The sequence below is a fragment of the Hippocampus guttulatus genome, chromosome 21 (assembly GCF_054856545.1).
Source record: "Hippocampus guttulatus isolate MCC_2025c chromosome 21, RoL_Hgut_1.0, whole genome shotgun sequence".
In the NCBI taxonomy this organism is placed as follows: Eukaryota; Metazoa; Chordata; class Actinopteri; order Syngnathiformes; family Syngnathidae; genus Hippocampus; species Hippocampus guttulatus.
Genome location: NC_141281.1, coordinates 8,291,613 through 8,318,289, shown reverse-complemented (window position 1 = coordinate 8,318,289; position 26,677 = coordinate 8,291,613). Strand labels below are relative to the sequence as shown.

The 26,677-nt window shown below is 48.8% G+C and overlaps 6 protein-coding genes across 7 annotated transcripts; 2 read left to right on the top strand and 4 right to left on the bottom strand.

Moving 5' to 3' along the window:
* Positions 1–1,918: 1,918 nt before the first annotated feature.
* LOC147187001 (uncharacterized) lies at positions 1,919–5,227 on the bottom strand. 2 transcript variants are annotated; one of them, XM_086102518.1, is made up of 5 exons: positions 5,157–5,227; positions 4,805–5,085; positions 2,528–4,285; positions 2,056–2,139; positions 1,919–1,947 (listed from the first exon to the last, which is right to left on the bottom strand). In XM_086102518.1, the coding sequence occupies exons 1-5, from the start codon at positions 5,174–5,176 to the stop codon at positions 1,919–1,921; spliced, it is 2,172 nt and encodes a 723-aa protein (XP_085958644.1). In that variant the 5' UTR covers positions 5,177–5,227. The 2 variants fall into 2 exon arrangements, with proteins under 2 accessions (XP_085958644.1, XP_085958643.1); XM_086102517.1 differs by lacking the exon at positions 5,157–5,227 and having other exon boundaries at positions 2,056–2,142; positions 4,805–5,078.
* Positions 5,228–6,529: 1,302 nt separating this feature from the next.
* Positions 6,530–10,779, bottom strand: LOC147187000 (bucky ball-like). The gene is made up of 7 exons (XM_086101821.1): positions 9,756–10,779; positions 8,872–9,024; positions 7,392–8,756; positions 7,188–7,301; positions 6,859–6,969; positions 6,731–6,783; positions 6,530–6,666 (listed from the first exon to the last, which is right to left on the bottom strand). Exons 1-6 carry the CDS (start codon positions 9,760–9,762, stop codon positions 6,758–6,760), a joined length of 1,776 nt encoding a protein of 591 aa, XP_085957947.1. The 5' UTR covers positions 9,763–10,779; the 3' UTR covers positions 6,530–6,666; positions 6,731–6,757.
* Positions 10,780–10,801: 22 nt separating this feature from the next.
* On the top strand, positions 10,802–15,015 carry kbtbd2 (kelch repeat and BTB (POZ) domain containing 2). Its single transcript, XM_086101819.1, has 4 exons — positions 10,802–10,942; positions 12,556–12,974; positions 13,056–13,221; positions 13,324–15,015. Exons 2-4 carry the CDS (start codon positions 12,802–12,804, stop codon positions 14,857–14,859), a joined length of 1,875 nt encoding a protein of 624 aa, XP_085957945.1. The 5' UTR covers positions 10,802–10,942; positions 12,556–12,801; the 3' UTR covers positions 14,860–15,015.
* Positions 15,016–16,670: 1,655 nt separating this feature from the next.
* On the bottom strand, positions 16,671–22,523 carry avl9 (AVL9 homolog (S. cerevisiase)). Its single transcript, XM_086101820.1, has 16 exons — positions 22,191–22,523; positions 21,234–21,354; positions 21,050–21,135; positions 20,864–20,935; positions 20,665–20,754; positions 20,532–20,598; positions 20,412–20,452; positions 20,142–20,180; positions 19,992–20,061; positions 19,524–19,918; positions 18,980–19,123; positions 18,696–18,906; positions 18,410–18,527; positions 18,023–18,076; positions 17,804–17,892; positions 16,671–17,519 (listed from the first exon to the last, which is right to left on the bottom strand). Exons 1-16 carry the CDS (start codon positions 22,272–22,274, stop codon positions 17,398–17,400), a joined length of 1,803 nt encoding a protein of 600 aa, XP_085957946.1. The 5' UTR covers positions 22,275–22,523; the 3' UTR covers positions 16,671–17,397.
* Positions 22,524–22,797: 274 nt separating this feature from the next.
* Positions 22,798–24,211, top strand: lsm5 (LSM5 homolog, U6 small nuclear RNA and mRNA degradation associated). Its single transcript, XM_086101818.1, has 5 exons — positions 22,798–23,009; positions 23,515–23,610; positions 23,768–23,795; positions 23,879–23,951; positions 24,030–24,211. The coding sequence occupies exons 1-5, from the start codon at positions 22,949–22,951 to the stop codon at positions 24,060–24,062; spliced, it is 291 nt and encodes a 96-aa protein (XP_085957944.1). The 5' UTR covers positions 22,798–22,948; the 3' UTR covers positions 24,063–24,211.
* Positions 24,207–26,491, bottom strand: psme2 (proteasome activator subunit 2). Its single transcript, XM_086101814.1, has 11 exons — positions 26,311–26,491; positions 26,047–26,079; positions 25,863–25,925; positions 25,651–25,728; positions 25,237–25,279; positions 25,057–25,154; positions 24,906–24,974; positions 24,728–24,795; positions 24,612–24,666; positions 24,448–24,534; positions 24,207–24,378 (listed from the first exon to the last, which is right to left on the bottom strand). Exons 1-11 carry the CDS (start codon positions 26,356–26,358, stop codon positions 24,298–24,300), a joined length of 723 nt encoding a protein of 240 aa, XP_085957940.1. The 5' UTR covers positions 26,359–26,491; the 3' UTR covers positions 24,207–24,297.
* Between the last annotated feature and the right edge of the window lie 186 nt (positions 26,492–26,677).

Here is a 26,677-nt window from a genome sequence, read left to right as displayed (position 1 = left end):
TGAATAAAACTGAAAGCTCGTCTCGCCCGGTTCGTTCGTTTACGTCTGCAAACGCCTTGGCGAACATTTGCGACTTTTTCATCCGCAACATGAGTCACAATTTGAAACCCTAACGTTTGTTTATTCGGAGTCGCCGCGAATGGGCCAGTGACGCCTCCTCCGCGCTAAGCAACAACTCGCCAAAGCTCTTTGCTCCTCCTGCTGCGCTAATTAATTCTCTCATCTTCTCTCTGCGGGTGATGAATGATCGCCGGCTAATTTGCTTTTCACTTTGGACACGTTGGAGCTCGGCTGCGGGGAAGGTGGGTGGAAGGTGGTGCGGGGGTGGCGGCATTGACATGGCAGGGAGTGGGGGGGGGGGGGGGGGGGCACGTGAACATCTCGGAAATGAAGAAATTGAATTTTCAGGCCAGAAGCCTTCTTTTTTTTCTTCCATCCCTTCCGACCTTCCTCCTTTGCTTCCTTTCTTCCTCCACATTTTTCCCTTTTCGTCCTTCTTGACTTCCCTCTTTCCTGCCTTCTGTTATTAGTGCCCTCGCCGCTCACTCCTTTCCTTGCATCCTTCCGACCTTTCTTTTTTCCTTCCTATAGTTCCTATATGTCAATACCTTCATTTTTCACCTTGCTTTCAAATTTCCTCACACCCTTGCTCGCTCCCACCTACCTTTCCTTCCTTCTCGCCTCGTTCTTCAAAAACACACACACACACACACACACACTGACATTTCTGCAATGTGTGTGTGTAGGGGTTTTTTCTCTTTCAATCTAGTTTGTGCAGCATCCGCAGGTCTAATGACCTTTTTATGAGCCGCATGGTCTCCGCCAGGCGAGCCTTCAACGATTTCCAAGGCGTGTCGGTAAACGGGCGCACTTGAAACTAGGCACCGCAGCGCAGGGCACCGCTGGCTATTTGCCGGTGCTGATCCGTGACACGGCGGCGGCGGGGGGCCCTCCTGAATGCGGCGGTGGACATCGGGCGGTCACATTTTCAAATTTACTTGAAATTTACAATAAATCTATTTCTATACAGTTTCACATGCTGCGCTACATGATTCATTCAGAACGACTATACCGCAGCAAAACAGGTCCAATCACTTGATTCAACACCTCGTGAACTATAACCGTTTGTGATTCAACATGAATCATTATTTAACACGTTTGCCCCACGGCCTGACATAACAGATTGGACAATAATGGAGGTCACAATCGCCTACGTAGCTTGATAGAAACACTGTCGCTTATGTGAATACGCAGCAGTTTAATTTGAAAATGGACATTTTATGAAGTGGTGAGTGGTCAATAAATTGCTAAACACTGTCGTCATTTCAGTTTCCATAAGTCACGTGATACAAGATGGAGACGTGTCAGAGTACACAGCTAGCATTAGCATTCAGTCCAGAATGCTAATGGTACATTAGTGGGTACACAGCTAGCATTAGCATTCAGTCCAGAAGGAGCCACACAGCTCAACGATCATTAGCATTGATTTGGGGGGGGGGGGGCGCATATTGTATTTACAACTCAGTGCTAATATTAACCTCATTACTAAGCTAACTGGATCTCAGTAAGGCCACATTTGTGCTCTTTATTAGGAAAAGTTACGTCCGAAACTTTTTTTGTTTTTACCAAGAACTACATTTCCCAACCACAGTGACTTGTCGAACAGCAAACAAGGCAGTGTTGTGCTTTGCTGCCCCCACCTGTGACCGAGTGTTATCACATACTCGTACTTCAGTTCACGTTTTTATTTTCATCATTTCATTTACAATACAAACAATGTACAAAAAAAACTATTACTTCAAATCGGTGTTCATGTAATGGCTAATAAATAGTGAAATTTGTGATAATCTATAAATACGTGGAAATAATTTAAGTGTACAAAACATTTAAAAGTGACTGGGTGGTGCTCTTGTGCAAATCAGCATCGAGTGTCTTTTCTATGAGTTCCTGAACAGAGAGGAAAAAAATGGTTAAACATTTCATGCGTTGCTTATTGTAATATTTTTCAAAATTATTTTTTAACGTCAATGAATCGGACGCGGAGAGAGGAGGCACCTTGTGAATGTGACATCTTGTGTTTGTTCAAGTGCGGTGATCTCGTGCCTTCGGGATTGGCTGTGACCGTTTTCCATGACTTCTCTGCTGGACGAAAAGGTTGCACGTTAAGATAGTTTGTCAAATTCTTGAACATATTAAAAAAATAAATCACTTTCAAGTGTCAAACACCGGTCCCACCATCCTGCATTTTTTCCTATATCTCCCTCCAACACACCCATTACAAAGGAGCAGCTCATCAGCAAGCTCTGCAGGAGCCTGATAATCCCGATCACTTGTATTAGACGTGTTGGAGGGAAAACACAGAAAACATGAAGGCTGGAAGGCCTTGGAGGACCGGAGTTTGACACCTATCCACGAAAACCTTTCACAGGTGAACTTCATTTGACTCTCTAAACTTTTGAACATGCACGTCCATCTGATCAAGGTCAAGGTCAATGGTTCAGGCTTTACAAGGGTCATACAAGCACACCCGTTTGCCACCTACGTGTCCAGTAAAGCTGGTCAGCGTGCCTCCGTTTGTCCATCGGGGACACTGGCAAGTTCTCGTCCAGCTCTCGAATCGCGTTGCCGTGGGGACACTGCTGTCGTCTCTCCCAAGTCACAAGTTGGCGAGGCTCCGTTTCATCACACGTGTAGTTCTTCTCCCAGTTCTGCTTGGAGCCCAGCGGCCTCTTCCACCTGTCAGGTCGCCACTTGAGGCCTGCGCGACTCGGGCCGTTGTCCGAAGACTCGGCCTCCGTGTCGCGTCCGCGCCATGAAGCCCCGACATCAGGGACGGAAGCTTTCCTCTGATGTTTTTTGTTGGTGTGAGACTTGCAGGCGTCGCAGGTGGACATAAAGGCCTGGTTGCACTGCTGGAAGGGGACAGCCTTCCTTTTGTGGCCTGGACCGGCCTTGGCCAAACATCTGGTGCAAAGTCGTTCAGTCTTCAGAGTGAATATGTTCTCGTTGAAGGTTCTGGTGAGGCAACACTCGTGGTCCGAGAGGCTTTGGCAATCCACCTTGCCTTTGGGCTTGTACCTCTCCTTGGGCTTCCGCACAGAATGCTGGTCCCTGAACTCCAGCTCCAGTTTTCTCCTCCGACTGGGAACCTCTAAATCGGTCCGGCTCATAGCTTGGTTCTGCTTTTTGGGAGCGGGTGGCATCCTGCTACAAACGTAAACCCTGTCAAAGTCGGCTCGCCAGCTGCTGGAGGGAAGGTATGTGGGTAAGGACTCGAACGAGGTGTCTTGATGCTCCTGGAAATGTGGTTCTTGCCTCGGTTGCGTTTTATCTTCCTGATGAGAACTTCCTAAACCGGGCGAAAGATGAGATTCTGCTTTGTGCTCCCGCTCAGGAGATTCCTCCATCATATAGCACACCTCTGCCTCACAGACCAGCTCATCCTCCACAGAGGGACCGGTGTCTCCCGCCGGAGCCTCATCCGTTGGCGCTTCTTCAGCCAGATGGAGCCTTCCATCGGATTCTTCCGTGGGGGTCAGCGAGTCAGGGGAGAGAACCAAAGTGTCCTCTATTGACCACACTGGTCGCTCCTGCTCAATTTGAGATTGGACACTCTGTGAGGCCAGTTGTAGATCGTTCACGGCGGTTATGTCCTGAACCACGGATCCGATGAGGGCATCTTGATGGTTCTTGGACTCCTCCTCCAACTTGAGAATCGTCTCACCGGGAGTCCCAACCAAGAGGATATCAGGACAAGTTTGGTGCGTCTTCTCTACAGGAACGCCCGGCCTGTCGTCCGTGGGGAAGCCACGGGAGACCTCGGCGGTCTCACGAGAGTGAACAAGTTGGATTCCAACTGGTGTGGCGCAGCACTCGATGGTCAACTCCTCCGTCTGGATGACGAAACTTTCGTTGGGAGGAGTTCTCGCCTCCAGAGTGCACTTGTCATCACTCTGCACCAGTAAGGGGGGCTGACCGGGGGGTCCGCTTTGTGTATTCTCACCAGCACAGACTTCGAGAACCCCAGGGTTGCCAGAATCTGGATTGCTGGCGATACGATTACTCGTGAGCGGTTCCGTTTGGACCTCACTGCTGGTGACTTCTCTGGCCGGTGCGCTGTGCTGGTAGCGGTACCTGCGGGCGCGGTAGGCCATGGCCTGGTAGTAGTAAGGGTTCAGCATGCGCCTGTAGTCCGTCAGGTGGAGGTGCGAGCGGGGCATGATGAAGGTGGGAGTCTCCATGTAAGGATTGGGCTGGTAGTGTGGAATCATTGGCATGCCGTAACCTGGAACGGAGTGCAAAGGGTTTATTAAAAAGCTCCAACATAGGATATTTTAATTTGGACCCAAACTAGATGCCAGCTTCTGTGGGGGGGGATAGAAGCATCACTCGGTGTCCACAAAGAGCCCACTTCATATTTTTAAACGCAATCCGTTAATCATTTTCAGAACAGGAGACGAACTTAAAACTCATTCAGTACCAGCCAATTCTAGACCAAGTCTGAAAAGACGTTTAAAAACGTCTTTGGGAGTGAATGAGTTAAATTAAGGACTGGTGGTCAGATGCAGTGCACCACACTTGAATGGGGCCCACTCAAGTAAACCATCTCTAATTATGTAGAGTCATGTCTACTTACAGTATGTTATGACAAAAAAAAACAATACAATTTACCGAATGTTCAAATCATTTTGTTTTAAAAATAGCTCGATTTTTTTTTTTACGCTCTTCTCAAAAATTTGGCTTCAATGCTTTGCATGAGCTTATAAGAACATGCGGTCTAAACAAGGCGGAAGCACAAACCAACCTAAAGGCGGGTAGCCGTAATAGGGGTTGTAGCCAACCGGCACAGCCATGTGGAGCGGCCACTGAAGACCCTGCATGGGCAGGTACGGCTGCGAGGGAGGAAAATAGAAGAGAGGCTTGTGGTTCTGATGGCTCTGCTGTTGCGGATCCTCAGGACAAGCCTCGTCGGGAGGCTTGCGGGCCCGCGCAGCTCCTTGTGCAGGTCCAGGTGGCAATTTTGGACCGCCAAGGCCCAAACCGTAGGAAGCGTGCACGTTTGAAGACTCTGCCTCCATTACTGGGAAACAAAGCCAAACGTAGTCGAGTTGAACGAGCAAACGACGGGTGCTTTCTTTCCAAAAGACTGCGTGAGACAAAGCAACTCAGCTCGCATGGCAGCATTTAGACCGAAGTCAAAGGTGAACGCTCCTGATAATGCTTCACCGGGTGGGGCGAGGGGGGCGTTCTGGCTCTGATTGGATGGAGCATGGCTGCAGGTGATGAGCGCCCGATCAAGATTGATGATTTCCTGCAGCTGAGGGTGCGGCCAGTTGAGCACAGCTCGAGGAGGCGAGATGGTGGCAAGTGTCCCATCGGGGCTGAATTCAAAGTACAACACATTTCCAAAAGTGCACCGCCTTGCATCGTTTCTTTCTTCTCTATGCGGTTTGGGAGTAAAAAGTTTAGGCACAACTGGTTAAATTGGATAATAAGCGAACAGCCAATGCACTTCTGGCCATTTTTTTTTTTTGAAACAAAAACACAGCAACAAATCGATACCAATTCTGCCATGTTGTGTAACCAACAAATGTAGCCAAATCATTTCTATCATCATTGATTTGACATTCAGTGGCTTCTGCCAGATGTCAATTTTCTCAAAAATTTCTGACTTCCATCTGCAGTGGAAGGCAGTGTGACCCTTTGATCCTTGGTCAAACGTTTGGCAAGTCTGCTTCACAATTCTGAGGTTCTTGGTTTGAATCTGAACGGTGAATGCTTGTGAATATGTGCCCTGTGATTGCCCAGCGACCAGTCTAGGGTGTCGTCCATCACTCGCCCGGAGCCAGCCGGGATAGCCTTCAGCTCACCTTAGACACGAAATGAATATACACGCTGTAGAAAAAAAGCGGACGAATGAAAAGTTGCATTGTACATTACAGTTGATCAGTGGTTAGCACGTCTGCTTGACAGTACAGAGGTTCAGGGTTCGAATCCGGAATCCGGCCTTCCTGCGCGGTTTGCATGTTCTCCTGGTACATGAATGGTAGGTTGATTGGACGGTATTTCATCCCGAGGTGTGATTGCGAGTGGCCGTTTGAATATGTGTGCCCTGCGACCAGTTCAGGGTGAACTCCGCCTGCTGTCCGAAGACAGCTGGGATGGGCTCCAGCAGACGGCTCGCATCACGGACGGACGGGCATTTCCAGATGCTTACTTTTTACAAATCCATCAAATAAAGTGTCCAGGTAGTGTACGGTCTCGAAAATGTAACACGACAACTTGTCTGGTATGTACAAAAAGTGACTCTGGTAAACTGGTTTCTTTACAAACCAAACTATGCAAGATATCACGTCTCTCCACAGATCTCTAAATGGATACAAAACACCCACGAGTCAATCGTTGCGTGAGTAATAAAGAGCAGACAAAATGTCGGTTATGACAACATTTTATTGGACTGGCCCCAAACTGTGACATCATCAACTGCAATACAACCTTTGAGCCCACTTGCCTCTTTGTGATATCCAGAAACATGCAATGTATTTTTAATTTTTTTGCCAGCAAAAAGAGGCTTTCTGTGCAGTGCATTTACACCTGGTGCCCTAGAAACATTTCATGCTTTTTTTTTTTTTAATATCCACCAACATTTACACCATCAAGGGGGACCTGTGGAGGGAGAAGTCATTGTCATATAATATTCATAATCCACATTCTGAAGATGGTAACTTACAATTCAACAGAAGTCAGTCATGAGAAATCATTTCGGTTCTCTCGCTAAGGCGCCTGGAAGCAAATGTCAGACATTGAAAATTGCAGCAAAAAAATAAAAACAAAGGGGAAAAAAACCCCACAACAAACCTCTGTCCCAGTGCGAGAACGGCAGTTCTTTGTCGTCGTCATTACGGCCGTTGTCGTCATCATCATCTCGGGGCCTTTGGTGCGCCATTGCCTTCCTTGGAGCGCTCGATTCTGCCGATCAAACGCCAATTGGTGACATTGCTCCATGTTGATTCTATGCCAAGCAGTTAAATGCCCAAAGCCCCTCTGGGTTTGATTTCCTGAACCAACACGGGTGTCCCTGCCAGGTGTTTCCGAATTCGGAAAGCCGTCAGGTCACCAAGTACATATTTGCTGCTCTATCTTAAATGCTGAAGTCGCACATGACCATCAAGTCATCATCTTTGGACCTTGTCGCTGCACAGGAGACGCTTGCCATCTTCTGGGAACGCCTCCTCCACCTCCACCGCCGTCGGCCCTCTTGCTTTGCTCGGGCACGCCGTGCTCCTCTCTGCAGAATCTGTCTGTGAACGACCACGGCAAATTGTGTATATTTATGCTTGAATGTGATACATTTCCATTCAATGTTAATAATACCGAGAGATGACACACACCCTGACAGGTTCCGCACTGCAGCTCGCCGCCGCTCATCTCTACAGGCTTGCCGTCATAACCCTGGTCGGGGTCCGGAGAGTCCGCAGGCTCCTTGTAGGGGCTCCTTTTGTACCAGGACTTGGCAGGCTGCCTCTGGGGGCCCAAGGAAAGCTTCCTGGGGGTGAAATGCTTTCTGGGTGGCACTCTTGCGTACCGGAATTCCTCCTCAGAGTCGGCGGCCTCGTCCCTATACGCCTTGACGCCGTGGCCTTTGCTTCGACCGCTGCCTTTGGGCAGATTTTTCCCGCAGCAGGCGCACATTAGCCTCTTGGGGGAGGGAAGCCACACATGCTCCGCAACTTCTGCTAGCCTTCCGCCCGTGTAGGCCTGCCTTGGGAAGAGATCCCCGTCCTCTAGGTCTGTGGAAAACATTTCATCCCGAGAGGAGAGCTCATCCAGGGACGGGCTTAGGACGCTCAAGCGCTCGTGGGTGCTCTGCATGGAGAGGCTGTGGCGGTGGTAGTAGTAGGGCGGGCTAGCCGAGGGCGAGACGTGTGAACCCGCTTCTGAGGTGAAAACACCTTCTAAAGGCATCTGAAGGATCTTGTAATCTCTATCGACTTGGCTCAAAGTTTTGCAGCCACTCTTTTCATCCTTCAGCTTCCCAGACGAAAGAGTCGCAGAAGGCGATTGGGGCCCGACAGCATCTGCTCGCTTGACGGTGTCGTCGGCATCACATTTGGGAGTGCTGTGATCAGCCACCGGAATATCTGACTGGATATCTGTGACTTCTGACTTATCGCAAGCGAGGAAAAACTCCAGCGACGCTGGATGCTCAGGATCAGGACCGTCCTCGTGAAGGGAAGAACTGTCGAGAGGCAGCTCCACTTCCAAACTTCCGGACCAGCATGCCTGAGGGCTCGAGGCATCCAGGCTCCTGTGGCTGGATTCGGCATCATACACAGCGGTGGTGGAGTCACTGAATGCCGCAGTCGGAGACTCTAAACGAGTCGCATCCGGCACCGCTGACATAAGGTTAGCATCGCCTTGCTCTTGAGCTTTCTTCTCCTCGACCGAGGACATCCCGGAGGACTGCGACGCCATTCCAGAGTCCAGCTCCCTCTCTGTGGTTTGGATCTTGTCCAGGGAATCCAGCAGGTTGCCGATGGCGTCGCTGGGGTCGGTCTGGACCTCGCAGCTGACCATCTCTCGCCGGGTGTGAGACTGCTGATGGTGTGGCGGTCGAGGAGAGTCGTTCCAGGCGGGAGCGTAGAAGCGAGGCTCAAACATGCGTCGGGAATCCATGGGATACAACGGGGAGTGAGGGACAACGAAGCCCGGGTACGGCATGTAAGGAGTCATATAGGGACGGCCGAAATGAAAGCCTAGATTTGAACACAAAATTTATTTATATATACATTTATAACGGAACCCCATAACAGAAGTCCAGGGGACTTCTATCTGGAGACTTGCGAATGCAAAGGTCTTCTAATTTGACACCTGTAGGCAGGCCATAGTGGTTATAGGGGTTGTTCATCTGCCAGTGTTGATGAATGTAGTAAGGTTGGGAGGGAGGCTGCACATAGAAGAAAGGTCTGGGGTGATGACCTCTCTGCTGTCCGTTGCCACAGGAATACGGTGGCCTGCCTCCGTCTGGAATGAAATCAGACTTAATACCAGAGATACAGTTCACTGCGGTTGGGATCTTGATCGAAAGCCATTAAAAAGGAACAGCACAACATGGAGGAACGCGAGCCAGGGAGCATGAACAACAACTGCAACAGATTCTCTCTTCCTCATTTCCTCATCCACCGACTTAGTAAAGAGAATAGTTCGATGTTAGCACCAAGAATGATCTGTCACCAATACATTGAATTTAAATATATATTTTTTCAGATTTAAAGATTCAAAATTCATATTTAATCGGGGGGGGGGGGGGAGTATGGTCTTAAAACATGCCTGTAAAATATAGTTTTTCAGGTGCAATCATTTGCTAGGTTAGCATTTTTGTTGATCGGTTCACAACAGTAGCAAAACTATGGAGGTGCGTTGTTTTGATTAGCTTGGGTTGGCGTTTTTTTTTGCTTTTCAATACAAGCACTGCGCAAGTTAATGAAATAAAAACAAAGAGAGCAACCCCAATTCCCCCCCTAAAAGAAAACGGGAACCGTAATTGACAATTAAATACTTTTGTACTCATGGTTGCAACTCTTTTCATCCCCGAGTCTAGGCCCTAGGCCTCGCCCATGTGACAACGTGTGACTCCACAGACTTTCGTGTTTTCAAGTAGATGTGTGCAAGGGTGCAGATGCATAGGAAGATTGAAAAACAGAAGAAAAGATAACAGCAATTGACGGGACGCGACTTAATAAACAATTCCTTACCTTCCATGTCTTCCGTCCTTTCTTTCCTTACACTCGGGCCGTCCGAAATTAAAAAAAAAAACCCACAGAAGCACAACGGCCGACAAATAAGCAGCAACAAGCTTTCAAACTTAGTGTCCGAATCGTTTAACAAGTCACCGAGAACTTGAACTGACTAAAAACTTGTAATTAGTTCAACAACCGGCACCTGGCTGCAGCAATATAGGAATACTGGTCCTCAATGGATCAGGAGACAAACCAATAAAATCAAAAACAGACAAGACTGCGACAAAATGGTGGTGTGACAAAAAAAAAACGTGCCTTGTGTGTAATTAATAAGTAGACAGACAGGCGCGTTTTGTGTGGCTGTGTGTGTAACAACGTGGACAGTTAAAAGGTTTAAATTAATTGAAAACAATAACTAATGCAGATATGCGGATGTTAGACTAATGACAGTCCTAATTGCTTTCCTTTATATTTTTGGTGAATACTCAAGGTTTACAAATCTATGAATAAGATGAATTTCGTATTTTATACATTTCTCATATTACTGTAAATATATGCGAAATATATATTTTAAAAAAATCATAGACAGTTTTACACGCATGCGCATTAAGCTTAGCCGCTCGGACGGAGTAATAAAGGAATAAATAAATCCATAAATGAATGACAAATATATACTGGCCTTGTGTATGACGGTTTGATTGGTTCAAACGTTTACGCGGCGAACAAATTAAAATTAAAAAAAACAAATGAATGTGGTTACTGAATTCAGTGGGACAGTTTTACAGGCATGCGCAGTTTGCTTTCGCCGACATGGCGGATGTCGGAAATGAATGAATGAATGAATTAATAAATGAAGAAACAAACAAACAAATAAACAAACAAACAGTTGGAGTGGTGGTATAGCACTAAGAACGTCTTATTAGGGCGGTTGTGTCATTTTACACATTTAAGTGAGGTGAAAATAACGAATGCGGTTCCGGTAAAATAGTGAGTTTTCTACGCATGCGCAGTGTTGTCCTCCTTCGGCCTCCGCGACTGGGTGCTTTCAGGCGCTTGAAAATGCGCTGGAAGGCTGTCATCTCGGTTCAACCGAACACACTTATTTACCATCGAAACTTATCTTTTGGACTACGTTCTACACCTCCCGTTGGCAAGAAACCACTTCGTGACCTCTCGTCGCTTGGAGTCATCATCAAACGAGCGTGAGAAAAGCATTCTTGCTTCGTGTTTGAGGCGTCCGGGAGGAGGAAGAACCAGACGAGCGTTTAGCTTGCCGTTAGCCTACCCGTGTCGTTGACTCGCAATGGCCACCGTCTTTGTTTGGTTTTTTTTTGTCTTTCTATGGAGATATTTGACACGTTTGACTCTATTCTGGAGACATTTGATTTTGGTTTGCGGCGGCATGGTTGATGGCGCGTAGACTGAGAGCCAAAGCTACTAACTAATTGGCCGCGGCGTTGCTAATGTTACTTGAGCCGCGTACGGAACATTTCATGGAGGCGGACTGATTTAGACGTGCGCTCGATCAAAAGGCGAGGGCGCTCGACTCCCGGCTCCCCGGGGGGGTGATTTGTCGAGTAGACTGTGAGAAGAGTGTGTTAAGTAACAGTGTAATGTGTTAATGAAGAGGAGACCATTTTTATGTTTGGACATTGGGGTGATGACGAGCTAACCTCCGTTTAGCACACCGTAAGGTTCCTTTCAAAATGTGATGACCGGAAACGTCACTTGTAACGAACACGAAACACGATTTTGCCGTTTGTCAACTTTTTCGGGCTGGAATTAAAATTACGCCAAATAAAACGCAATGAGAAGGGTGGCATGCTCGTATCACCCAATCCTGATTAGCTGTTAGCGTTTGCAAGACACCACACCCCGCAACGGATTGTTGTCGTTTAGAAAAACACCCCCAGAATAGGCGGCATGGTGATCGAGTGTTGAGCACGTCGGTCCCTTTTGTTCTAAGTTTCCGGCCTGTGTTTGAATCTTTCCTTCCTGTGGAGAGTTTGGATCTCCCAACATTTCTCGCTTGCGTGGGCTCCCCTCCCACATCCCCGAAACATGCATATTTTCCCCAGGCTGTAATTCATATTTGAGCCGGGAAGCAATGAGTATAAAAAGGTAGATAGATGTCATCTATGTCAGCAAGCCGTTGGGTGGTCATCGAATAGGTGAATAGAGGTTGTTATTTACAGCTGCCGGGCACATGTAAAGGTGACAAAATGATACTTGACATGTGCAAGATAAATGGGTGGCTCATTTGTAGAAAGCTAATATTATACTGACTGGTATATGGTCTTTATCCTCTGGAAAAGCAAGTAATATTAGTGACGTGCTGAGAAGCACAGAGGAGCTGACCCTCCAATACCGTATATCCAAGCACACCAGAAGAAGCAGCACAATTGAAGGAGAACGTGTGACAAAAAATGGGATTCGTTATTTTATGTTGTTTAATGTTTTGATAAAGTCTCATATTGAGTGCAATTGTTCTGCGATGAACACTTTTGAGTTTGTTGTTTTTAGGCTGGACTGCATTCAGGGCATTTGGGTTGATTTCAATGGGGAAAGATAAGACGCTTGATTGATGGAAGTCACAGCTCGTCATTTATAGTGGAAGTGAACACAGGATTCTCTTTGTTTGCCTTCGAGTTGCTGGTGACTTTCCATTCATTCCTGGGTAACAGTATCAGCAGTGATACAAGTGGAGCACTGTTTAGATGAACACAACAATAAACCTCAGGGGTGTTTGTCATCGTCTTTTCCGCCGGACGTCTGACTCATCCCAGCTGCGCTCCTTGTCTTCCGTCTCCCGCAGGCCGCTGCTGATGTAGTTGTGTTGTGACGCTTCCTCCGGAGCACCCAAGCTTGCCCTTCGCCTCCTCGCCAAGGAGCAGCCGGGTGACTCCACTTGGACCAGAGGAGCTGTCGATCCCCCTCCCTCCCTCCCTCCTTGTCCCAGAATCCCTCAGAGGTCTAAGGTTTTTCTTCTGGTGGTATCGAGCCCGGCTCAGCCGGCCGCGCGAACTCTTCAAAACTGGGGCGCGATTCGTGTGATGCGACCATGTCGGGTCTGGGAGAGCGCCGGCCGGTCAATGCGGACTACGCCGTCTCCCTGCTGGAGCAGCTCAAGTTCTTCTACGAGCAGAAGCTGCTGACGGACGTGGTGCTGCTGGTGGACGACACTGAGTTCCCGTGCCACAAGATGGTGTTGGCTGCGTGCAGCTCCTACTTCAGGTCAGTTAGTGTGCGCCCCCCCCCCCCTCAAGTTTTACATGCGGGGAAACCCCCTGATTGGTGGCGGCGGCGTGCGCGCAGGGCGATGTTCATGGGCGGCCTGAGCGAGAGCAAGCAGACGCACGTGCACCTGAGGAACGTGGACGCCGCCACGCTGCAGATCATCATCACGTACGCCTACACAGGCCACCTGGCCATCAGCGACAGCACCGTGGAGCCGCTCTACGAGACCGCTTGCTTTCTGCAGGTCAGCTGGCAAGCTGACGTACGCTTGTATAAAATGTTATTGGGGCTGAAAAAAATAAAAAATAAAATCCCGTGGGCATCTGTTTCGCTAATGTCCGTCCAGGTGGAGGACGCCCTGCTGCAGTGCCGCGATTACCTGGTGAAGAAGATCAACCCCGAGAACTGCGTGCGCATGCTGAGCATCGGCGACCTGTTCAGCTGCAGCGAGCTGAAGCAGAGCGCCAAGCGCATGGTGGAGCACAAGTTCCCCATGGTGTACCGGCAGGACGCCTTCCTGCAGCTGTCGCACGAGCTGCTGCTGGACGTGCTGAGCAGCGACAACCTCAACGTGGAGAAGGAGGAGACCGTGCGAGAGGCGGCCATGCTGTGGCTGGAGTACAACATGGAGGCGCGCTCGCAGCACCTGTCGTCGGTGCTCAGCCAGATCCGCATCGACGCGCTCTCCGAGGTGACGCAGCGGGCCTGGTTCCGGGGCCTGCCGCCCAACGACAAGTCGGTGGTGGTGCAGGGCCTCTACAAGTCCATGCCCAAGTTCTTCAAGCCGCGCCTGGGCATGACCAAGGAGGAGATGCTGATCTTCGTGGAGGCGCTGTCCGAGATGCCGGTCATGAACGTGATAATGCCGCTGGTGCCCGCCATGGTGTGCTACAGCCCGCAGGCCGAGAAGGTCTACAAGCTGCGCAACCCGCCGCGAAACCTGCAGAAGGTGGGCACGCTGGTCACCCCCGACAACGACGTGTTCATCGCCGGCGGCGAGGTGGTGCTGGAGAACGCCTTTAGCCGCGGCGGCGGCGGCCTGCAGGTGGCGGTGGACAGCTTCTTCTGGCTGGACGCCCAGCAGAACACCTGGGTGGCCAAGACGCCCATGCTGTGCGCCCGCCTCAAGCCCTCGCTGGTCTACTGCGACGGCTGCATCTACGCCGTGGGCGGAGACAACGTCGGCGGCGAGCTCAACCGGCGCACGGTGGAGCGCTACGACCGCGTGAAGGACGAGTGGAGTATGGTGAGCCCGCTGCCGCTGGCGTGGAGCTGGAGCACGTGCGTGGTGGCGCACGACTGCATCTACGTGCTGACCCTCGACCTCATGTACTGCTACCTGCCGCGTGCCGACGCCTGGGTGGAGATGGCCGTTCGCAAAACCAGCCGCTGCTACGCCTCGGCCGCCGCCTTCGGGGACCTCATCTTCTACCTGGGCGGCCTGCACGTGAGGGGCAGCTCGGCTCGCGGCGCGTGCCCGCCGCCCGACGCCTCCTCGCTGGACGTGGAGATCTACGACATCAACAAGAACGAGTGGCGCCAGGCCGCCAATATCCCCGCCAAGCCCTACTCGGACCCCAGCGTGCACGCCGTGGTGCTGCTCGACGGGCTGTGCATCTTTAAGCGCGAGACGCACATGACCGACCGGCCCAAGTACGCCATCTACAAGTACGAGGTGGAGCTGGACCGCTGGTACCTGCGGCAGCCCGTGTCGGAGCGCGTGCTCTGGGAACTGGGCACCGGCTTCCACTGCACTGTGGGCAAGCTGTACCCATCCTGCCTGGAGGAGTCCCCGTGGAAGCCGCCCGCCTACCTCTTCTCGCCCGACGGCGCCGAGGAGTTCAACATGGATGGGGAGCTGGTGTCCCTCCCCCTCGTATAGCTCTCAGGCACCCCCCTGGTGAGCCAGCTGGGGGTGCGGGGTGTGTGAACCCTCGAAAGGACGCAGAATCTGCCGCTCGGGGACGTTGGCTCCAAACATAATGGGCGTACTAACCTTGCAAACTTCTTTTCTTCTTGAGCTCATAACGTGGTGGGGGGGGGGGGGGGGGGCGAGGGGTGGTCTGTTCAAACACGTTTGCCCTCGCGGTTCCCAGGCTGAAGGATTCAAATCTCTTGGTTTGCTGCGTGGAGTTTGCATGTTCTCCCCGTGCTTGCATGGGTTTGTTTGTTTTCTGCGGGTACTCCGGCTTGCTCCCACATTCCAAAATCATGCAACCATGCACCATGTCAGCTCAATTGGCCAAACGTGCGAGTGAGAGTTTCCCGTCACTTTTTCTCTTCAAACACGACCCACAAAAAAAGGTTTGGGATACAGAGAATTGGGACCGAGCCCTGCCGTGCATAGCAACTGTCCACTTGTTGCCTCGGGATGCCATAACAGGGTAGCAAAGCACTACTTATGACTAAATGCAACTCGAAATACTTATTACATTAAGGTGGTGCCAAATCAACACTTCACCATCCCAATTTTTCAGTGAATAAAGGCGAGGTTCTCTTTCCTGGCTTTGAGCGACTTCTCGACTCTGTTGCAACCTGCTGATAACACTCTTAAGATCAGTGGCCACTGAATTTATAGTGCCATCGGCAGCTTTACACAGAGGTAGTGGAAGCCGAAAAGCCCCCCCCAAAATAATTGCATAACTTTTTGGGAGTCGTGTTCTGCGCCCTGCAATTGCCTCTCGCCCAAAAATCAGCTGAGATAGGCGCCAAGTGGGATCCAAAATTGGTTGGCTGGCTCATCTCTGGGTGCTTCAACACTTACCCCGCCCCTTTTCGATCCCCCGTCCTCCGACCGTGATTGGACAATCTCTTCAGAGGAGCTGAGAGTGACCTCGGGATTAATTTAATCAAGCAACTTTCCGGACAACAAAGAAAATTAAAAAAAAAGGCTTATTATGGCAGTACAGGGGCAGGGAGACTGTAGATACCCCCCCACCCCCCTTGCCTCTCTTGGTTGTGGGCAACAAGGGCGACTGCGGGTCCAGTCGCTCGCCCACTCTGCCCTTGGCTACGCCCACTGCACCTGGGGCCTTCCACACAACCATCGATTAACGCCTCACGCTATGCTGGTGATCGTCATTGGTAACACAGACACAGACGCCTCTTCTTAGCAGTTCTCATTTCTAAGCTGCTGAAGTATGATAAATATCTATTTTTCATATGTTTAAAACATGTGTTACAGTTTGGGGAGGGGGCGGGGGGGAAACGACAACCAGTTCTATTTTGTATTAGTGGTTTGTTTGGTTTTTTTAATGAAAATTAGACATTACTGTAGTGTGACTGTGGCTGGAAGTCGGTCCTCGTTCATTAAGCGGGCCTGGGAGCTTGTTGCCCTGGAAACCAGCCCTTGGCAACCACTAGCAGGAGTCTGGCGTGGTGAGATCTTAAACTCCATGAGCACAGGTGCTTCATGGCGGACGTTTGGAGCATGTTTGGCTGCATCGTATTCCGTTGGCACTGTTTCCCCTCTGAACTATAATTTATTAAAGTATAATCGAAAAGAGTTTCTCATTTTCGTCGAATGGAATGGATTTGTCGCAAAGCATAAAATGATTTATTTTTTACAGGACAAGTCTGCAAACATCCATTTCTCCAGCGTGCAGACAAAACGTGTCGATATTTGATTGAAATTCATACACGACAAATAAATAAGACCAATGAAAGTAGAAAAGGAAGAATGTGACAAGCAGGTGAAGGTTGTCAGTTTTCATTCAGGAAGTTGAATTATACACAAGGATAATTGTCATGACAATGTGCCTGTTCAAGTAACAGCATTGGCTTTTTAATTATTATTTTTTTTAGATTGTCGGAAGTATTATTCACGGAAAAACCTTTTATGTCTCAAAATGTCTTACTTCCTGGTGTATTTCAGCTAAAAGAGCCTTCTAGAATAGATTTCTATGGTCTTGAAAATCCCAAAATTACCTGTTACTGATCAGTTGAAATAAGCACGTCGATAGCCTAAATATTTTATATAAGGGGAACTTGAGCATTATAAAACCGCTTTAAAAGTGTGTGCATAAACTGCAACTTGCTAAGGTCGTAACCTTTGCTCAGTCAACAGTGAATTGGTTTGTCTTTTGTGACTAAAAAATATCCCCAAAATGTTGATATTTCCCCATTTTGATTCAGCAGCACAATATCTCCGCCCAACACCTGACCCAAAGTAACCATGCTGTTACCAAAGCAACCACAGTGTCATGACAGCTGGACTGGTGTCGTGGTAAATGCGGATGGCATCAAAATTGACAGCGTCCGTCGTGCTTCACTGAAGGTACTCCAGCGATCCAAAACAGCAGTGATGTGAACAGTGCAATCACGTCGGCGCCACTTTGTTGCCAAGAGGGTCAAGTCTCTGGTAGCAGTGGTGGGGGGCGGGGGGGTGTTCCGTTAGGGGACCAACCTGACACGAGCGGGGTCACGGTTGAGCCTGGTCAGCGGCAGTCTCCGTGTGGGATGCGGCAGCGGGCTGGGCCAGGGTGGAGAACCAGGACGACATGGCTGACTTGGCGCTGGTGAAAGCTCCGCCCACTGACTGACCTGAGACCACAAGATGGTGGATGGCCAGTCATCAGCCAATCGGTGAGTCAAGTGAAGTTTATTTTTAAAGTGAATTTTGCTCATTAAAATTGTCAAATCGTGCAATCCAAATTTATGTAGTGCCTGCCTTGGCCACAAGAGGCAGCAGTGTGTTATACAGTCATGCAGACATAAAATAGATCTAATGTACTTTGCTTTGTTTTAAACTCACAACGCGGATTGGTGTCTGTGTGATGTTTAATTTGACAGTTAACTACACTCTGTAAATGTTTGTGCTTTCTCACCGACGGCCTTCCCGGTTTGGACCACACTCCTGCTGGTGGTCATCATGGCATTGCCGATCTTCTTGCCGCGCTCGCTGTTGTTCACAGAGCTGCACACAAGCAAAAGAAAATGTTTTCTCAGTTTTCCAATTATGGGCAACCAATTATTTCAATACAATTATGGTACAACTTTTTTTTTTTTTTTAAGCTGCTGTTGAGCCGCAAGCGTGCGGGACTCACTGTGTCAGACGCAGTTTAACATCGGCGACGCTGTACTGTCCCTGGAACGGATGTCTGCAGCACACGAAGTTTGTTGGAGAGAACAAGGTAAGACTGGATCATTAAAACATTTTATCTTTTATTTTTTTTTACTTTGTCATCAACGCCCCACCCAGCCCCGACAAAGATTCGTAATTGCTTATGGATGCCACAAGATGGCAGCAAAGCATATTTCGATAAGGTGAATGGTGTATGGGCTCTTCTCCCTTAAACAGTTCCTTGGCAGCCAAGTGCAACTTTTATATTAGACAAGAAACCAAAACAGCAAATAAATAAAGATAGAAACTAGCTTTTAGTAAGTGGGCGGGAAATCAGGCATTTGATGCCAAAAGGACAAGGCGGCGTTACCCCGGCGTGACGGCGGCCATGGCGGCATGCTTGTTGCTGTGCCACAGGCGGTAGTTGTGCGTGACCTTCCAGCTGGTGATGAAGGGGGTGCTGTAATCCGCCAGCAGCCTCTCGTTATCTGCCACAAAAAAACGTGTGGGAATGTTGACAACTGCAATTTGCATTTCTTTCAAATTGTATTCATGCATTTCCCCAAAAATGTGCTCCTCTCGCATTGTCTTGTACAACTGCGATTTTTGGCGGCATTCCCAGAGGGCGACTGAGGTGTGAACGTGACTCCTCGCACCTTCTTGCAAGCAGGACGCCAGCAGGGCGTGGAGGTAGACCGCGAACTGTGCCCGGATCCACTCGTCGCCGCCCTCCCAGCCGGTCCCGTCCAGGAAGACGTCATCTCGGTTCTCCGTCACATGCTTCAGCAGGTAGTCGGCAAAGCGCAGGTCGGCCGTGGTCAGGCCCAAAACTTTGCGCAACTCGCCGTCGTGGATCTGGATGCTGGCCTACGGGAAGCCGCTTGAGAGATTCCATTCGGAGAGGGAACAAACGCTCTGACAATTTTCCATCTTCGCTCACCTCCTCGACCTCCACCACGGCATCGCTTAGGTGCCTCTGCTGACGGAAGAGGACGTTGGTAGCTCCGGCGACAAAGCCGCGCACCGACACGTCGGACAGAAGGTGGTGCTGCTGCAGCGCCATGTACGGGAGACACAGGTAACCCTGTGCGCAAGGTCGGACGCTTTGTGAGGCACAGTGCCATCACAATGGGAAGAAGCGTTTTGCTTCTCATCACCGCAGCACACTGGACGAGTGGTGAGCATGTCTGCTGAACTGTGTCAAGGTTCTGGGTTAGAATCTGTCCCCAGGCCTTCCTATGTGGATTTGTGTACTCACATCGACTGGCAGTAACCAGTTCAGGGTTTATCTATATGTTGCCTGACACTGACTGGCGACCAATCCGTTGTTTGTTTACATGTGCCCTGTGACTGGCTGGCAACCCATCCAGGGTGTACGTGGCTTCTCTCCCGAAATTTGGCACTTTCACCCCTCGTCCGCATGTCGCCACGCACGAAGAGGGATTAGTAAGCACGTAAACGCGATTCAGCCAATGTGCATTTACTTTGGTGAAGATGGCAAGCGGCATGCCGTACTGGTCCTCCTCCAGACCGGACAGCAGCCCCTGTGCGACGGCGCCCTGCCCCCCGAGTGGCTGCACCGTGATGGGCACGGCCGGCGCCTTGCCCTCCGCCCCCTCGTCCAGCACGCCGGGATCCAACGTCTCCCAGTCGCTCTCCGATGACTCAGGGGATGCGCGGGAGGGCGGCTTGCGGAGAGGCTCGGCGCCGTTGCTGGAGGGCGACCCCCGGGCGTCCCCATCGCCCCGCGGCAGCTCCGAGGCGGACACCGCCTCAAACTCCTCGGCCCCCGAGACGCTCGCCGCTAGGTTCGGGTCCTCCGACGGGCTGCTCTTGGGCTGGTAGTGCGAAGACTCCACCAGGCCGTGCTCCATCATGCCTGCACGCACGCACGCACGCGCGGTGGTGAATGCCGTACCTAATGAAGTGGCCGCTCTTTGCGCATTACGCACCTGGGAACAACGACAGGACTGTCATCAGCGTTCCCACGAGTCTGCTGACGGGCGACACGTAGAAGAGGACCTATGGAGGTGACCGGTCGTCAGTCACAAAGCAGCGACACAGACAGGAAGTAGACTGTGTATGTGTGTGCTTGATGACACCTTCTTCTCCAGCAGGATGAGCTTGACAAGGATGAGAACCTGTGGGGATGGAAGATGATTTCTTTAGATTTGGACATTCAGCTAGTTGGGTGTGTTTTTGTTTTTTAACCCAATGGACAAGGTGTCACAATATTTAATGTCCAAATTGGACATTTTTCACTTCATGTTCCATAGGCATCCCAAAACTTTTGTCCCATTTGTACATTTTTTTCCACTTCATGCGCTATTGCCCATACGTCCACATTTTGCGCATGCTCCTTCATCTTCTACCTTGTGTCTGAAGTGCAGGATGAGATCTCGCGGAGATAAGCCTGCAGAGAGACGAAAAAGCTCATCACCAAAGGCACAAAGAAGAGCCGACGTGGACATTTGCATCTGACAAGGACATACCGAGGAAGACCTGCGAGCCGTCCAGAGCGGAGCCCCTCAAGGAGCCGTTCATGTGCTCATAAAGTTCCTGCGGAAAAAGCCAATTAAAAGGTGAGTGGCGTCCGCATGCGTGAAGCGGAAGATGCTTTCTCACCTTCAGGATGGAAATTTGAGAGAAGTCTTTCTCCTCAAAGTAAGCGTGTGTGATGAGCTGCAGTTTGGCTTGGACAAGACCGAACAGAGGCTGCAAACGACAAACAACTTAGCTGTGGAAAATTTTTTTGGTGGACTTGGGCGCTGGAGTTCACGCCTTTTCATTAGCGACGTAGCATAACGTGAGCGGTGTGCCTCACCACCCGGCTCAGCACGCAGACGCTCTTCTGCACCGTTTCCCGGGTCACGTCGGCCTGTCGGACCTTCAGCGCCTGACGATGGGAACGACACCAAAAAAAATTTCAGCAATTGGCGCACTCTCAATCAAAGGATGGCTGTCACATCGTCACCGTGGCAACTTAGCATGACCGGACGAAGTGACGGACCTTGGCCTCGATCTGCCGGTAGCAGGACACACCGTAGACGCACTTGGTGTCTCTGCCAAGCGGGGGGAGATGGAAGTAGACCGTATCTGCGGGACAGAAAATACAAAATTCACCTGTGAGGGGCGGGCATGTTTGTTTGACACAGGAGGCGAAATTTAGCTTTCCACAGCAGGTGCAATCGTACCTTCCAGGTAGTTGTGCGCTCCGTCGGGCAGCGCCAGGAACGGGAGGTACTTCCACTCCTCGGGCAGCACGTTGCTATCGTGACCCTCGTGCGGCATCAGCGGGGGGTACGAAAACTCCACCTGATGTCGGACAGAAACAAAAGGTAGATACCGCAAGTAGCGACGTGACAAAACTGTACTAGTAAACATTTATGATTCTAGTACTTCATTAGGTATACTCGTAGCCCACAGTTTTGCCTCACTGGCAACATGCAATCGCACTTCGAGTGGGCAGAAATGTCATAGAGTAGTAATACTAGTTGCATACTTAGGATGTGTAACCGTACAAGTGGCAGACTATGGAAGGAGGAGAGCCTGTTGGTGGAGTCACGCGCTTCCATCGCAAACGCGTGCTCCTTTTGTCATGTGAAAAAGACAAAATGGCAACGTGCCTAACAGGTGTTGGTTTGCAGAACAGGTTTTGTGTACGAGCTCAATCAAAGCACAACAGCAGGTTTGGCTCCCCACCAACAAAGATGACAACAGAGCACCAGCAAGATAATCTGACAGGAAACCAAAATCCTAACGCTGCTTTCAAACTCTGACCTTGGTTTGAAACCCCAAATGGACGCTCCAATCCAGACTTGAAACCCTACTTTAAAATATGCATCCCACATCGACACCCATGGTTGAAACCCTATTCCAGTGTTGAAACCGTAACCATTACTTGAAGCTCTACTTTGAAATCGCAACCCATTTAAACCCTACTTTGGGATGTTGCTGTTGTCTTTTGTGCAACAACAACTGGAGCAACAGCTGGGAAGATGTGCAGGACATTACGTAACCACCAGAAAACAGCCGATGCATCATCATGATCATTATCATCATCATCATCGCGCCTGCCTTCTTTCGTATGGTCGTAATGTAGCTGTTAGCATGTTGCTATCGTGGTATGCAGCAGCAGAAGGTTGACGGACCTGGCAGCCCTTCTTGTGGTGAAAGCCGACCACCACGATGTGGAGCACCGGCCCCCGTGGCTCGTCCACGTCCTGCGGCTCCATACGCTCCAATCCGGGCTCCCACTCGTGGGGCTTGAACACAGCACTGATGGAGCCGCGGTTTAATCCAGTCAGCCCACAACGGAATGAAACGGTGTCAGCACAGTACCGTAGAACTGATTCTCACTTCCGCCTGATCAGAGCGAGCAGAGAACAAAATTCAATAAAGGCAGGCATTGCCAGTCATTTCCGGCTACACCCACTAAACCTCATAGGATGAATAAAAACGACCACAGCAGACAATTATGACTGTGTTAATGTGTACATTGTTCACGCTTTGAGGATACGTTATAAAGTGTGTACTGGATCTACCCAGCAGTTCTTATGGATTTGTTTAGTGTTTGGTAGCCGGATATCCGTCGCAAACGACAGACCGGGGACCACCATTTTGTCAGTACTGTATCAGAAAACCCTCTTGACTTGGACTCTGTACTCTTTGAAAGTAAATGATTACGTCATGTTTTACCACAACAAATTGCAGCGTCACGTGTTACTCATCGATGTGAGTCCTTCTGTTTGAGCACCCTTTTTTCAACATAAATTGAATCGAACGCACCCGTCGATTCAAAGTAACATTTATTGTTTTAATTCACATTCGCATTTGACAAGAAAACATCCTTGAGGTCGGGGCTCGACGCCTTTGGTCTGGTTTGCGGCTTTCAATTGCTTCTGTCTGGATGCTTTCATCAAACATGGCGGCAAATCAAGCGACGAATCCTTCTCAGTTGCTCCCGTTGGGTTTGTACATTTGAAGAATTATTAAAAATACATATATTCCAACATTATTAGATTGGACAAATGACCCTGAGCACACTAAAATTCGCCTCACTTGAACAGATGATAATAACATTATACAGCTCATGTAAGCGGCGTAGCTCTTCCGCGTGGTGTTAACATTTCATTTTTTAAAAGAGAATTTTTAGAGTATGATGTAGAAAAGTGGATATGTGTTAAAGCTAACTGTTGTACCACTAAATACAACACAGCATGGCGACACATTTGAATTAATTGCATTTGCACACCAATCCACGTGTCCTGAATTTTGTAAGTAGAAATGACGACCACAGTTCTGTCCATTCATAAGCCACGTTTGTATATAATTACTGGGCAAGAGTTTTTCATACTCAGTAAATAAACACAATTTTGTTCATCTATTGAATATATCCTGTCCTACGGCTGGGCAATTTTATCTTTTTTTGTTTGTATTTCTATGTATGCAAATGTATGTTTTTGGGTGTTTCAGAGCTTGTGGACAAGTGCATCGGTTCTCGCATCCACATTGTCATGAAGACGGACAAAGAAATCGTCGGCACTTTGCTGGGCTTCGATGACTTTGTCAGTATCCTAAAAAGCAAACCTGTGTATTAGGAATGTCCCGATCACGTTGTACACCCAAGTCAGAGTCACTTGATTTTGAGTATCTGGGACTGTATCTGTTCATGATACATGTTGTTTTCCTGGTCATGGTGGAGATTCCATAACTTGTTGCGCTTAAGACATGGTCCTCGAGGATGTGACTGAATTGTAAGTTGTATATATTTTTTCCTGCTTCAAGTCTTCTGTCAGATGTTTCTTGTTCATTAATGGCGCATGTTCTCGTGCTTTAGTGAACTAACACCAGAGGGTCGCAGGATCACCAAACTGGACCAGATCTTGCTCAATGGCAACAACATCACCATGGTAAGGAACTGCCCCGTGTGACAACTCAATGTGTCATCAGTATAAAAGATGAAAATAAAGATCGTGTTTCCTGTGCAGCTCATCCCAGGCGGAGAAGGCCCGGAAGTTTAAGACCGGCATCTGTTGGAGCAGTTTTGTTTTATTTTTGAATTTTTTGTTGTTACTTCTTGTTCTTCAGGGTGGAAGGGCACTTTTTGTAAAAAGCTTCTTGGTTTGACAATAAAAAGTGCAACATGAAGTGCGCACACACACACACAAAATGATACTCTTTTATTGATTACTTCAGTGTTTAACCCAGTTTATCTGAGAGCAAAAAAAAAAAAAATCTACTCATGGGTTGCCTGTTTCAGTACATGGACGGCTTCTCCTCGCCTTTGGGATTGGTCACCTTGTCCATGTTCTTGCTGATCATGTCGTACAGTTCCACCTTAAAGGAAGGAAAGCGGTGTAAGACACGTTAATTGCTAAACTATTTTTTTTCCTTTCCTCCACTCACATAGAAGCTACGCAAGTCCAGGACGATCATTCGGATGTCGGAGTAGATGGCCACGTCCTTGTCATGGACCAGCGAGCGGTAGTCCATCTGGAAAGAAAACAAGTCCACCTCTGTGCTCCCGAAACCCCCCCCCCAAAAAACTGTCACAAGGTTTTCCAACTCACCACGTGAGTGTCTTTGGATGCTTTGGCCACAGCGTCTCCCCTCTCCAGCAAGTACCTAAATCAGATCACAATTGGCGATTTGGCACAGTTTCTTGTTTTCACGCCTCACCACCTACTTGTTGAGGTTCGTCTGAAAGCCTTCTACTTTTGTTTTGACTGCAGCGATTCTCTCCAAGATTTTCTCCTGCAAGCCAACAAAATGAGAAACTTGGCGTGTGGTGACATTTTAACAAGCTGTGATGTCACAGTATGTAATACAGCTCAAATCTGAAAAGCACACAGGTTAAAACGTACCTGAATGGCGACGCCAAAGTCATTACCATCTTCAATTTTGGGGATGAGGTGCTGAATCCAGCTTGTGACCTGTAAATACACAGACGGAAGTCGCGCCCAAGCCGAAGCGTGTGGGGAATACTCCAAGCAGACATGTCGCCAGCAAGCTTACGGTGATGATGGTCTCTCGCAGGCTGACAATCTCGGGTTTCAATCTGCCCACCAGCGCCAAGATGATCTCGTGGGACTTGATGAAGCCGCATATGGGCTCTGTGGGAACAAGCAGAGGGCTCAAGCTCCATGACATCACAACCAAATCCCTGCACCACAGTAAGCATCAACAATACTTGACTTTTTTTCTTCTTCTTCTCTTCGTCCTCATTCGTCTCCATGTCCTGTCACAAAGTCACATGAGCAATTAGGGACCCACCATCATTCGTTCTTTTACCAAATTCCTTCTCGTCTGGACTACTGCAACGGTACCTTTTCAAAACGGTTTATAAAAGGGCCACGACAAAGCTGTGAACATTGGCATGAATTAACAAAGAGGTTCTCAGTGTGGTAAGTGGGCTCCCTCTAGCGGTACAAATGTGCATATGTGTCAGTAGGGTCTTAAATCCATTTTAAGCATTTCCTGATAATCAAGCAAGCCTTTATTCTTCATGCGATGGTGCAAAAGAACAGAAACAAAGTGTCATAAATTACTGACGCGCAAATTTCAAACGAATCATGGTCAATAGAAGTCAGAAAATTCCCGAGTAGACACCTCATCGGCAGGGGGTGGGTCAGGTATGGGGATGTCCAGTGGAGCTTTGAGCGACGACATGTCTGTCACGCAGACATCCTGACAAGAAACATGTAATCACTTGACTGCTTTCATATATCACATGGGACTTTTTAGACGGTCAAAGTCCAGCTTTGATTATCGTGTGTATGTTGCTTGGCAATAGAATGTTTTTTATTGATTTGATTTTGGACCTGGAGCAGAGCGTCCATCTGGAGGATCTTGGAGGGAATGACAGTGGAGAAGAGATTTTTTGCCTAGAGAGGAAAAATGTCATGTTGCATCTTGAGGACATAACTTTGGAGATTTTTTCCTGTAGTTTTTTTTAGATTTGTAATATTTAAAAAAGAGGAACTGAACCACATTTCGGAAACAAACCTCATTTGACATGGCCTGGTGGAAGGTTTCCACCTGTAAGAGATAACAAATAAGTGAAAATCGAAGACTGTTGAACGTTTACCCTCACGAACTGCTGACTCATTTCTCATTTTACTTTCATTTTGCATCAAATTAATGGCTTCCATTGCCAGCAACACTGAATCCATTCATTAGAACACGTTAGTGATGCTAAACATGGTAGGCATTTTCTGCAGGCGAGTTTCTGGTCATTTTCCTTTGTTTAAAATGAAAACAAAAACTTACCCTAGCTGCATTTTCGCTGCTTATCTTCAACACGGAACTTTTGGGCATGGCAGCCAGAAAACTTTTTTTCAAATGAGTAAAACAAAAACGTGAAAGTCAGCAAATGTGCAACGGCAGCACGAAGAAAAGTCTGATTTTATTTTATTTCCTCGTACGCTTGAGTTTACTTTCGATTTGAAGCACCGCCTCCCTCTTCGCTTTTAACTGACCATTTCCGCTTCGACCTTCAACTCGAAGTAACGCATATTGTTCAATAAAATAAATAATGTCATTTAACTCAGATGGGTTAATGTATTTCTTGATTTGGTTTATGATTCTACTTTCTCCACTTTGCTGGAAAATGTTCCCATGAAAATCGCAAATCACG